At 56.3% G+C, this 13,264-nt stretch overlaps 1 protein-coding gene across 7 annotated transcripts in view; it reads left to right on the top strand.

Moving 5' to 3' along the window:
• Positions 1-471: 471 nt before the first annotated feature.
• Positions 472-13,264, top strand: part of AMPD2 (adenosine monophosphate deaminase 2) — a 28,599-nt gene continuing 15,806 nt past the window's right edge. Inside the window, exons 1-2 of one of the 7 annotated variants that reach the window (XM_014605460.3) lie at positions 472-568; positions 13,080-13,210. In XM_014605460.3, the coding sequence (XP_014460946.1) occupies positions 559-568; positions 13,080-13,210 (141 nt within the window). In that variant the 5' untranslated portion in view covers positions 472-558. Of the gene's footprint in view, positions 569-927; positions 1,124-1,518; positions 1,702-3,790; positions 3,881-9,751; positions 9,774-10,063; positions 10,235-13,079; positions 13,211-13,264 lie in introns of those variants that run through there. The other 6 variants (XM_059717634.1, XM_006260054.4, XM_059717635.1 and 3 more) reach the window with 6 other exon arrangements.

Here is a 13,264-nt window from a genome sequence, read left to right on the forward strand (position 1 = left end):
GGCTAGCAGCTGTCCTAGCCTTGGGACTGGCTTTGCTTGGAGACGCTGCCAGCCTGGACCAGCCATCGGGGGCTCCTGGAAGTTGTTTTCATGCCCCAGGCCAACGGGGCAGAGTTAAGGCGACTGCTTGGCCTAGTCAGGCAGAGCAGGCTCTTTGCATCTCCCCCGATCCTCTCCCTCTTCTCTGAGCTTCCTCACGGTTGTCGGCAATATCTGGAGTCCTCAAGCGTATTTTAATAACCCGCGCAGCGGTGGGACGCTGCCAGCGCCCTCGTCCCCTTGACACCCTAGTGTCCAACCCACGGTTTGGCGATGAACCAAGCGAAGGATGGAGGAGGCTGGCCCCAGGCTGGCAGGACCACGCAGGCCCACCCAGGAGGGGCAGCGCGCACCCCTCCCGTGCGCTCCCGCGGCCCCTGCCGGCCGCCCCCGGCCCTGCAGCCCCGGCGCGCGGGGGGCGGGAGGGAAGAGCGGCGCAGGCGGGAAGAGCCGGGCGCGGCACCGCCCCTCGGCTCCGGGTTCGAGCCCAGCCCGCGACAGCCCCGCGCCCCGACGGCCATGGCTGCAGGTAGGCAGCGCATCGCGTCCACACACACACCCCACCCACCCCCCCAACAACATGCCAGGGCTTCTTGCCCCCCTTGGCAGCCAGGGCGCTGGCCGGATCCGACAGGGGAAATAGCTGCGGTCGGCCGGGACGTGGCAGCCTAGTGGAAACGAGCCCGGGGTTTCTGGCCAGCCCTGCGGCTCCTGTGTGTGCGGGTCCCCCCAGCGGGGCCGGCTTGTCACCCGGGGATGCTCGGGGTTTGGGGGCGGTCGCCTAGGAAACACCCGGGGGGCAGCTCTGCGCCCCGCCGGCTGGGACTTTGGTCCAGCCCCGGGCTTCCTGCATCAATCATCGCCCAGGGGCGGGGCCCGGCCCGGCTATTGGACGAGCGCGGCCTGCCTCCCGCGTCCCCGCCGCAGTAAGAGTCCCCAGCCCGGCGCGCCCGCCGGCTCCGCAGCTCTGAGTCACAGCTCTCAGCCCGGGCAGACGGAAGCAAGATGTCATCCGCCGCCGGGGTTCCCCGAAACAAGTACCCCTTCAAGAAGAGGGCCAGCCTGCAGGCCCCCGCCATGGCAGGTGAGCGAGCGCAGGCCAGGCCCCCCGGCTCCTGCGTGCCCGCCTGCCGCTGGACGGCGGGGGGACATCACAGCCTTTGTTCCGTGCGAAGGGCCGGACCCCTCCATTGCCCATCCTCTGGGGACGGTAGTGGACTTATACGGCTCTAGTGGCATCCTGAGCATCATCCCCCTACGATATCTGCCCGCCTGGAGCGGGGTGGGATGCTGGTGGCCGCGGTGCGCCTCTTTCTAGGGGCGTGCTGAGCGGAGGGTAAGGAAGCAGCAGGCTGGGACTAGGTTTTTCTGTGGCACAGGCCGGGGTGGACTCGGGGAGGAAGGGGATTTGTGCCTCGCCTTTCTTGCAGAAGGACGTGGGTGTGAGGACTCCGGACAGGTGTGCAGCTGTGTGTGCGAGTGATACGCACGTGGCGTTTCGTGCAGGGTCAGGTAGCGATTGATTAGAGCAGGACCGCGGATGCTGGATAGCTGGATTCTCTGCCTGGCTCTGGGAAAGAGCGCGATTCAGTGGGGAGGACGGGGACCCGGGAGTCAGGATACCTGGGCTCTATTCCTGACTTTGCTGCCTATTTTCTTCAGGTGAGTTGCTTTGTTATTTGGTGCCTCAGTTTCCCCTTTTGTAAAGCAGAGAGGAATGTACTTACCTGCCTCTGTCACGTGTGTTGAGATTATTGCTGCACTTCTGTGACCATTGCTGGTTGGTGGTGGGCAGAGATGGATCTTGGAGTGTGTGAACTGCATCAAAATTTAGGGCTGTCCCCCTGGCCACCTCCTTTGAAAGTCGCCTGGCGTCCTCTCCCCACTGTACTGCAGACCCACAGCCTGTGTGCTGCAGAGGAGCTCAGCCAGGGGGATGCTAGCCTCAAATGCACTTCCCACACACATCCAAGAGACACCAAGGGACCTGAGCAACATCTTGTTGGTGACCCTAGGGTCCTATTCTCAGGCCATAGCATACCAGTGACATCCACTGGGCTGCCTGTATCTCATGGCAGGAGATGAAATATAAGGTATCAAAGCATGAGCCCTGGGGAAATGTAAGTGTCGAGGAGGGCCTGTGACCCTTCTGGAGATGCACTGCCTACATATCGGTGCATGTGGGTGCCTGGGTGGGTGTTTTTTTGCAAGCCTGTATCTCTGTGTGGGTGCTGTGTGTAAGAGAGCATGGGGAACTGCTGTTCTAGGTTTGACAGTATCCCACTGTGTAATGCATCAGACCAGCGCTCCAGTCCGCTGCCCTCTTTCAGCCTCGGTTCCTCCAGACCCATCGCTATGGTATCTGAGTGCCTCAGCAGCTGGTACCTGATGCTTCAGAGCCAGGCACAGGAGGAAGAAATTCCCACCATGCACTTGGCTAATTGACATGTGTGGGTGGTGGTGGAGGGGTGTGTTGTGCACTCTGGATGACGGTGTTCCAGACATATTGTTATTTTTGGAGTAACTCATTTATTACTATTCCCACTGGGCCCTGGGAGCCCCACTGGGGCTCATGTGTGAGTGTGTAGATGGGAGCTGTGCAAGGCAGATGCTAACAGAAGCGTGGTGTAGCGCGTGGGGATGCAGGATGAACACAGATGCTACTGTATGTACATGGTGGAGTTATGTGGCTACGCAGGATGGACACCTAGATGCTAACAAGTGTGTATCATGCTGTTGCGTGCGTGTCCAGCTGCTAATTCTTGGGTGCTGCATAGTCATGTGGGTGCTTTGCATGCCCCATCCCTATGTGGATAGGAGTGTGTGTAAGTCTGTACGTGGATCGATACCTGTCTTTTCTTGCCTGCCATTATAATTCCTGAAATACCTGGCAGCTTAACCCGCCCAGCCAGTCCCGGGTCTGTCAGGGCGCAGGTTATAGAATCCATGTGGCTGCATGTGACGGGGACATTTCCTCACCTAGTGGTGGAGCAGGTGAGGAGGAGGAAAGAGGAAGGGACAGACCAGATTCCAGTAGAGAAAGGTTTCCAGGATTGCCTGGGTGTGAGGGGAGGGGAGAGGAGATGAGGAAATCTTCCCATGTGGAATCTGGTTCAAGGATGTCATGGTCCAGTTGGCACGGCCTGTGAGGAAGCTCCTGCTGCCAGGGACACACTTGCCTCAAGGACTCCCGGGGCTGGGAACAGGCCTCCTGCAGGGAGAGAGCTGAGGGTTTTTGGGGTGATTGCACTATAGTGAAGAGGAGCCCCTTTGCCTTTGGGTGATCATCGACCAGGAACCATGAGGGTGGGAAGAAGCATACTTAAGTCTGGCCTGCAGGATCTTGGGGTGTGCACTTGAGATTCACCTGGGCACGTGCCTGCAGGGATGACTTGTGTGACTCATCCCCATGCACTCCAGCCTGATGCTGTCACCAGCCTTGGATGCGTGTCTTTCTCAGGCTGCTCTTCGGACACCCAGGTTTGTTGTTGCTAAGCTAAGCAGGTGACGTGGCCTAGAATCATATTTATGGTTTTTCTTAACTATGGGCGTCTCTGGGCCCTTTAGGACCTAGGAGCTGCCCACTTCTCCACCCTGCTCCTGGGGTCTTCTTCCAAGTTCCATTTCCTGCCCCTGCCTGCCTCGCAGCAACCGTTCATTGCCCCTTGGCCCAGCAGCCTGGGACTTTGATCAAGTCCCGGCCTTTCTGCTCAATCATCAACCAGGGGAGGGGCCCACCCAGATCCCCTACAAGCTGTTGGAAGAGCCTCTGAAATCTCTCCTGTCCCTCTCCTCCTACCACCTGCCTGCTGGTGCTTCCTGGTGGGTGGGTATGAGCCAGGTAAGGTACACACACCCAGGGGGACTTGGGACTTGTGCCATTGCCCACCAGTCAGAGATCCATACGGGACACTAGCCACTTTGCAAGGCTTTAGCTGCCTGTGGCAAAGCTGGCTTCCCAAGGGTTAAAGCCATCAGTTAGGAACATGCCTTGGATTAGTACAGGATTCTTTGCTGCATTCCCAGCGAGTGAACCCCGCTGGGTGGTAATTATTCCAGGAACCGTTAATCAGACTCTGCCAGAGCTCTAGAGAGCGTGGGATCGTGAGAGCAGGAGCACACTAATATCACAGCTTCTCCTTCACCAGCTTGGATTAAAAGGTACTGATGGGAAAGCCCAGTGTGAGACGGGGTCCCATCGTATCAGGGATTTGGATCCTGGAGCCGTGAGAACCCTCAGCACTTTCTTAGCTGCTTCTTGCTTACGGTTGTCAAAGCACTTTGAAAGGGGCAACTGCATCTTATACTGCTACTGCAGGTGGGGAAACTGAGGCACAGGGCAAAGTCATGCAGGTGGTTGGTGGTAGGGCCAGGATCTGACCCCAGGGTTGGATTCTCCCATCTTGCACAGAGGTTGACACCAGTGCAGAGTAAGCGTGCAGCTTAGGCTCAGCAATGCACTAGAAGGGGCAGGGTAGTAGCAAAAATTAAGCTGATGGGTCTTGATCAGCTAGGGGCATCGTGTGATACACAGGTGCTGCAGAGATGGTTTCAGGTGCCTCATAGATCTCTGTCACAAGGACTTCCAGTACCCCTGGCTCTGCCAGTGGGTAGATCCCGTCTTACAGTGCCAATAGGCTCAGTGTGCCCTGCTTTAATGCCCTTTATTTTGTCTGTTGTGAACTTGCTCTAGTGTAACAAAGCTTTTGATTTGGTCTATTTGGGGGGTTAGCAAGGTTGATCCCTTCCAGAGAGGCATGTTGGTGGCTATATACCAGTACACCATACTGTCTAATGGCTAGTAGAAGGGAGCTAGACTCCAGGACTCATGGGTGCTGGCTCTGTCACTGGCTTGTGGTGTGATTGGTAAGTCATTGCTGCCTCTCAGTTTCTGTGTATATTTAAATGGCTCACCTGCCTCCCAGGGGGAAGGGGGATGAAATATTGATAAAGCACTGTGAATTCTTGGATAAGAGAGGGTTATTTTTAAATCAGCAGTGGTTACGGGAAAAATCAGGGTGTTATTTTATGCAGTCTTTTTATTTCCTTTCATATAAAAAGGATGACCTGGGGAAAAAAACAATTAACAAAAGAAAAAACTCTCTCAGGATATAATTGGCAGCACCATTTAACATACTTTCCTCTGTGACAGGAGATGCACAGTATTTAAGAACTGGGGTCAGGTCCTTAATTGCTCTTGAAGTGGGTTGTGAATCTCTCATAAGCCAACATGTATTTCTCCTCCAGACTCTTCTCTCGAAGGATCTCATCTTGTGGTCTCTATTTAAAGCTTTGCCAGCAGAGCTGTACATGGCGGGGCGGGGGGACACCCTGCGGCTAGTGAGCATGTGTTGGATTGTCATGTGGGCATGCAAGAGTGTGGGGAAAAAAAATCAGTCAATCCCCTTGATATAGCTATGTGAGCAAAAATAATGCTATAATGCATAATGTGGCTGTAGTGATCCCTGCAAGAGTCCTTTACCTTCCTGGTATAGCTTACCGCAGTGGGACAGCTAGGCTAAACTTTGGCATGGACAAAGAAATGAGTAATAATGAGTTGGTTAGCGGTTTGCAAGTTTTTAACTGGCCATGTGCATGCTCTTACCTTTCGGTAAATAAAAACTAGGCTGGGGCAGTTTAGCCCTGGGTCACTGAGGCGTAAGCTATAAGGGTCACTTGCCACAGGATAAGAGTGCACACATGGGAAGTTCCTGCAGACCTCCTGCATACCCCGTTTCTAACTAGCTCACATTTGTTCGCTTGTCCATGTCCCTGTACGGTCCCCAGACCTCTTTTACTTTTGTCACAGGTGTCTCTCTGGGGTGGTTTGCTAGTACAGCTCTCTGCTGTGTGTTTGTATCTGATTGTTCCAGCAAAGCTTGTAAGTATAGACGAGCCTTCAGGACACTGTACAGACTTTAATGAATTCAGACTCCCCTGAGGTGCAGTGCAAGTCATGATCAGCCCACTTTTGCAGGTGGGGACATAGCAGGCACAAGACGCAGTAGCGTAGTCATTATTAGCAGTTATACACACTGCTGTTTGCTTGGCTGGTACTTTTCCATCAATGCTAGAGGGAAAAAAGACCGATCAGGCCTCATTTGTCTCTTCTCTGCTCAGGATCATCCCCTGGGTTATGCTTTGAAGTGGGATGAAATGGTGCGTGTGAGGTGGTTGGGAGATGTCTGTATAAAGGCAGTCACAGTTGTAGCCACCAGCAGAGGTGCAAGAAAAGGGCTGAGCACATCTGGAAGGAGCACTGGATTTGAGTTCTTTGTCTGGGTAGGACTGGGGGCAGTATCTTCCCCCTCTGACTCTCATGGTTAAGATGGTTCACAACTGGTGCCCATTTCTCCCCAGCTCTGAGCTGAGGCAAAGGAGTGCCTTGTCGCTGGGCTCAGTTTACTAACATAGATGTTTCCATTCCACATTACAGTTGTTAGGTAGCAACAAACCCATTTGGCATGTCAGAAATCATAGGCTTTTGCCTCCCTCCTCTTCTGCATGCAGAGCTATTCTTCCATTGCCTCCACCTTTCCATAGAGAGAGCTCCATGCAGGTCCCTTCCACAATGACATTGCATCCAAACCTTCAGCTTCAGTATCTGGCAGCTCCCAGCTGGGGCATGGTCTCTGCCAGGCTAGGATCTGCAGGTTCTCTGAAGCATTCTTCTAGAACAAAGCTGCACATTTTCATAAAGCCAACCCTCATCCCTTTGAATGGTCATACCAGATGGGCTGATCTGAGCACAGGACTGGGAGCCAGGAATGCTTCTATTCTAGCATTTGTGGTTCTGCCACAGGCTCAGTAAGCGGCCTCAAGCAAGTCACTTCCCTGCCCTATGTCTCCATTTCCTGTTTACGTCCCCCTGACAGTGGCTACTTTGGCTTTTCTTTGTAAAGGGCTCAGACCTTTGGCTAAAAATCCCTATAGAAGAGTGTTGGTGGGGCCTTTGCGGTTGGTGGTGCCAGCTGTGGTCTGCAGAACAGGCATTGCTGTGTCATGCTGGTCCCTCCTGAGTGTGGGGAAGCACAGCCCTGACTGCCCCAGGATGGAGGTAGGCTGTTGAGTTAGGACAGGGCAGCAGCATTTGAGGAACCTGGCCTTGTGCAATGGTGTTGACTGTGTGGTTACTTAACAGGGCCCTTTTCCCAGTCTGCGTGCGTGGGAGCGTGTCCTGCTAGAAGCTGCTGCTGCTGCTCTTGGGGAACCGAGTTTGCTTCGTGTCTTGCTAACAGCACAGTGTTTTATAATGCTGGGCCTAGGGAAAGGATCCATGGAGAGAGGACTAAAGGAACAGTGGGGGGCTCCAGGTGCACCCCAGAGGGACCACAGTGAGGACTTGGGAGCATCTTCCTGTCCAGAGGAACTTGGGATTGGTGGGCATCTCACCCCAGGGGGGAGTTGGGAATGGGGTTTCTGGGGGGGGAACAGTCAGGAGCAGGTTGGGAGCATGGTCTAGTGCATACAGACTGGAGCAAGGGGAGGAGGCTGGCTTCTGGTTTGGCAGGTGGGTGGAGGGTTTGCAGCTCGCCCTGGCGGCCGTGTCATGCTACCACGTCTGGGCTGGGAACAGGCAGTGCCTCTCCAACCTAAGGCTGGCCCGGTCAGCTCCAAAAGGCAGAAGCTGTTATTTTCAATCACTGTATCCGTGAGAAAATCAAGCAGCCCTCAAGGAGCAGACTCAAGGCTGCAAAGCCCTCTTTGCCAGGGCTTCAAGTACAGGCCCTGGCTTCAGGGAGCCAAAAAGAGATGTCTTAGAGATCCAGCTCCCACAAAGGCTGAATACCTCCAGCTGCAGATGAGGTTGGTGGGAAGAGCAGGTATTTAGTTGCTGTGATTAATGAATGGGCTTCTCCAGTCCCTTGGAGGAGCATCTTCCTTACACCCAGCTCCAGCTAGGCCTCAGCTACCAGGATCCAGTGGGTTCTGCTCTGTGAAGCTGATGCTTAGAGCTGGGGCTGGGATCCCGTGATCTGGAGTGAGGAGGGGCAGCTCCCATTGGTGAAGAGCCTCATTCCTTATGTGAACTGCTTATTCCAGAGGCTTGTTTACCAGGGACATGGCTGGTACTGCCCGCTCCCTACAGCATGTACCCTGGGGACCAGAATTCACTTCCTCTGGAGAAGCTGCTGTATCTTACTGCCCAGCCTGCGTGCCAGCCCCCTTTATCCAAGGGCAGTACTGTGGGATGGCTGTCACAGCCCTCGTTAAACTGCTGATCCAGGCCTGCTTTGTTAGCAGTTGAGCACCCCTGGGTGCCATGCTCAGCATGTAGGTGGGAGCCAGATCCAGGGAGCAGAGGTCTGACAAGCGGAGTAGGCAGTGAAGGGACAAATTGAGAAGGATGCTTGCTGGATCAACCCCTACCCAACTGGGGTATACCTCACCCCCTACCCACTCTGGTCACCCAGGAGCCCCCACAGCCCATCCCCTTCCTCTCTGGCCCAGTGATTGCTAAGTTAAAGCCTTGTCTGAGCTTCTGCAGCGCTGAATGGCCAAAGCATCACCCTGGCTGAGGAGTGGGGGGCTTCATGGCACCTTGCAATGGGAATGGAAGAGGCAGCCTGGGGCAGCCCTGGCGGCGGTGGAGCCTGTCTCCGCTGCCACGCTCGGCGCTAGCACTGTCCAAGTGGGGAGTAGTGGTGGCAGCCCCTTGCAGGTGGCTCCGTTGATCAGTGGCTGCTGCCAGGCCCCACCAGCCCTGCAGGGAGGAGGTGTGATCGACTGGCCCCTCCATGCCCAGCCCTGTCCTACCACCCCCCATAGCCCAGAGCAGGGGGAGGTGGTGCCTGGGAGCAGAGTGGGGCAGTCTGGGGGGAGATGGGGGCGCAGGGTCAGAGTAGAGTCAGACCTGGGTCCCATCCCTGCCAGAAGGCAGTGGTGTCCAGTGGTTGGAGCAGGTGGGGGGTGGGGGGGAAGGAGGACCAGACACCCGGGTTCCATAACCTGCCCCCTGGGAGCAGTTTGGCCCAGTGGTTAGAACGGGGGCAGGGCATTTGGGTCCCATCTCCCCCTCCCCCCGGAAGGCAGTGTGGCCCAGTGGGTGGGGGGGTGGGGGGGCAGGACTCCTGGGATCTGCCCCAGCTGAAGATGGCAGTGTGACCCAGTGGTCAGAGGGGGTGGGGGGCAGGACACCTGGGCTCCATGCCTCCCTGCCCAGGAGGGACAGTGATGTTTAGCTGTTAGAGCAAAGGTGGGGGGGGGGCAGGATTCCTGGGTTCTGCCCCAGCCCAGGAAGGCAGTAGGATCCAGTGGTTACAGCAAGGGGCGGGGCAGGACACCTGGGTTGCACCCCAGCCCAGAAGGGCAGTGCGGCCCAGTGGTTAGAGCAGCGGGGCTGGGATACTGGGCACACCTGGGCTCCATCCCCCGCCTGGGAAGGCAGTAGGGCCCAGAGACAGGACAAGACTCCTGGGTTGCAGCCCAGCCCGAGAGGGCAGAGCATCCCAGTGGTTAGAGCAGGGGGGTTGGGATCCTTGCAGCCCAATACTGATGCCCAGTGGTCAGAGCAGGGCGCTGGGACGCGGCTGGGCTGCACCCACGGGCGGGAGGGCAGTGACGCCCAGTGGTCAGAGCAGGCAGGCGCTCCCGGTGCAGGCGGGCCCCTCCCGCGGGCGCACCACGTGCCGGGGCCGCGTGGCCCGGCCGGGCTGCAGGACCGGCGCCCCCCCCCGCGGCGCGCGGCGCTTGGTACGGCCCGAGCGGTCCGGGAGCGGCGGCGGCGGGCGCAGGTAGGCGGGCGCGCGCGCGCGGGGGATGCTGCAGCCGCGGGGTGCACGAGTGCCGGCGCACGGTCTGGCAGGGGTCGCACGCAGAGCTGGGGCTGCGGGGCCAGGACAGCGCAGGAGGTGCTGAGCCTTGTCCTCGGATCCCGGCTGCTCTGCCTAATGAATGGCGTGCACTGTGCATGGGAGCCCATTAGGGAGACATGTGAGAGTCATTAGCAGCTTAGCACGGAGCTTTTTCTTTCAGGCGGGGCCAGGGGTTGTCTGGGGCTGCAGGGGCTGAAAGGGGAGCTCCGGCCGCAGCTTGGGCACCAGGTGCCGTTGGATGCGTCGCTGCTGCACGCAGGTGGCAGCCGGACGGAGGGAGGCAGGTACAGAAGGGTTAACCGATTTAAGGGCTGAGCGGAGCCGCAGCCTTCCCCAGAGATGTGGCCTATATCCAGACCAGCACCTGGTGACATCAGGATGTGAGTAACTGGGCAGAGATTTAAGCCAGTCCCTTTCCACCCAGGCTTGCTACATCAGCTCCAAATTTGGCGGTTTCCGAGGCTGAGAGGTGTCCCACCCTGGGGAGCAGACGGGCTAAATCAGTCCCAAAGGGGCTGCTGCCTGCCCTACAGCGTGCTAATAACAGCAGCTTCCCCTTCCCCGAGTCCTCTTCGTTTCAGGCGAGTTGCTTTACCCACCACTGCAATGCAGCCACCTCTGGGGCAGCGCCTCGCTGCTGCTCAGCAGCATGTTCAGCACTTCCCAGTGGAAAGGGCTCTCCTTGCACATCCCCCTGGGTTGAGTAGTGATGGTTTTTTTTAACCCCTTGCCAGCCATCCCCTCTGTTTGGCACCTTTGATGCCCTTGCAGCTGCTCCCGGGGGGGGGGCGGGGGCATGTCTGAGACCAAATTCACCTACACCTTGGTGGCCAAGTCTAACTTTCTGGGAGAAATCTGAGGAATTTAAAATTGCCTGTGGCAGTCGTGGGCTGTAGAACAAACCTGGCCGACGGGAATTTGGGTGTGGAGTCCCCACCAGCACCATTGCCCTGGCTTCAAGCTTAGTCTCAGGGCAGCCCAAGGGTGAAACGCCCGAGATGGCATCAGTTTCAGAGCTGCTGTTCAGAGCTCAAGGGGCAGTAGGAGAATTGGGACCAGTGTCACACTGCATTTCAGGAAAGTTGTGAGCAGGGGCAGGTAGGAGAGAGGCTGAGGAGTGGGTAGGAACTGGCCTCTTCTCTTAAAAACACAGCTGCAGCTTGTAGTTGTCAGCAGGGAGGATGGTATGTCTGCCTCAGCAGTCAGAAGATTGAAATGCCACAGTAGGGAGAGGTAATAAACTCTTCCTCCCAGCAGGTTTGTCCATGTCCTGAGCACTGGGGCTCTTCCTCCTTCCTGTGGTGAAACTGGCCATGTCATGATGGGAGCCTCCTTTCTGCCCTCTGTTTTTGGGTGTCTTGTTCCTCTTGGCACTAGTCTTACAAGTATGCCAGCAATCACCTGCCCCTGTAACCACGCCTTCCCCCTGCACTGAGCATCCAGGACACCATGGATCAGGGCCTGATCCAGCCCATCAGACTGCTAGCCCATCAACTACAGCATCCTGCAGCCTGGCAGCAGTGCTGCTAAATGCAGCATTGGAGGTTTAAGCATGGGGGAAGAATAGGAAAGCTTTTCTGCATAAGAGATGTTTTAGCCCTCCCGTGTGCCCTGTGTAGGAGCTGGGGGTGGCCAGGAAGCAGGGAGGGAACTTCTGCCCGCATCAGAGGACCAAGGCCACAGTATCAAAAGCCAGTTCACCCATTAAAACAGATGCTCTAGTTTCTCTGTGATTCTGGGTCTGCTTTCTTCTGGCTGCTGCTTCTAGGGCTGAGTAAAACTTGGCCTCCAGCGCCATTCAGGTCTTGGCCTCTGGGAGAAGTCGGGTGCTGCTGTGGGTAATGCGCTTGGCTGAGAATTGGCTCATCCTGCATCTTCTACAGGTTCCCTGTGTCCCTGTGGGGAAATCGCTTCCTTTCTCAAGCCAGGTTTTCGAAAGGGGTTTTTCCTTCTGCTGCTGCATAGTAGCTCTGTCTGCTGGGTGTTTGACAGGTGCTGAGCTCTTTGGAAAAGCTAGGCTTTATCTAGGTACCTTAGTGTAAGCTGGACCCTTGGAAATGGGGACTTTTGTGCCTCAGTTTCCCCACCTAATAACAGCAGATGATGCTTCACTGTCTTACAGGAGGCTAAATGAATGAGTCTGTAGATGTGTGGCGCTTGCAGTGCACAGCACCAGAGTGGCCTATAAATAACTCCTGTCAAAGAAGAAGCCAATTGGTGCTTATTTATTGGCTCCCAGGGTCTGTTTTCCCCAGGATCTGGGCTAAGACCTGCTTCTTAGTTCTATTCTGGCTGCAACCCCAGGTCTGACATGGTGACATCTTCCTATTACCGCCCATCCAGACTGGATTTGCCGCAGCTGCCTAGCAGCGAGCGAGTCACCTTCTCCTGTTACCCCCATGTCTCAGATTTGTACGTAGCATCTATTGCTGTGGTATCTGGGTATTGCTGAGCCTCTGAGGTATCCAGTGCCACTGGAAACCTTTCTGCTGTTTACTGCTTAGAGAAAAGAATGACTCCAAGGAAAGGCACTAGATCTTCTGGTGATAAAGCAGGGACCAGTGTCTGCTTTCGTGGGGTGGGAGGGACGCTTTGTGCCTTCTTTGGAGCTCGCTTCAATTTTGGCTTGGGAGCTCTAGATGTCTGAGCTGCTGCCTGCCAACAGAAGCTGGAGCAGGGGCCGAGAGTCGAGGCTGCTGGGCCTAGCTGTAGCTGTCACTGACTTGCTGTGCGACCTTGAGTGAATCACTTCCTCCTCTCATGCCTCAGTTTCCCCAGCTGTAAGATCAGGGCGGATACTTCCTTATCGCTCACCTGCCCACCAAGGTGTAATAGCTGTGACGCACTTTGGAGATCCAAGGGTGAAACTTGCAGAGGAGCAGCCTATTACATCGTTACAGACACTCCTCTCTCTGTGCTTCCTCCCGCAACAGAAGTAGAAGCAAACTCACCTGCCGGAGAGGGAGAAAAGCTGAAGTATGTCCACTAGGGGCTTTGCCATTGCTATTGGCTGTATGCTGGAGATGCCTGGAGGCTGTGGGGATGAGCATGGAGCACCAGCCTAGATCTATTAGCCGTCACCTTCCCACTGTAGCTGGCAGAGGGATCGCAAGGAGTCTAGGCCATGTTTTGCTGACCGTGGCTCTCTGGGAGGGGCCCGTGGCAGCCTGGGCACACCTACTCAGTTTGTCTGCTGGCTGAGCCTTTCTGCCTGTGTTTCCACAGAGGTCCGTAGCGGGACAGGCTCCCGCACCCTGCAGTCTGCACGCTCCCTGCCAGGGACTCCTCACTGCCTGAAGCACTACCCTGTTGATCTGCGCACCTCCATGGATGGCAAGTACAAGGAGATTGCTGAGGTAGGTATTGACCTGTTCCCAGCATGTCCTGCTGTCCAGTCTGCTCCTCTTTCT

Source organism: Alligator mississippiensis, chromosome 14, assembly GCF_030867095.1.
Source record: "Alligator mississippiensis isolate rAllMis1 chromosome 14, rAllMis1, whole genome shotgun sequence".
Taxonomy (NCBI): Eukaryota; Metazoa; Chordata; order Crocodylia; family Alligatoridae; genus Alligator; species Alligator mississippiensis.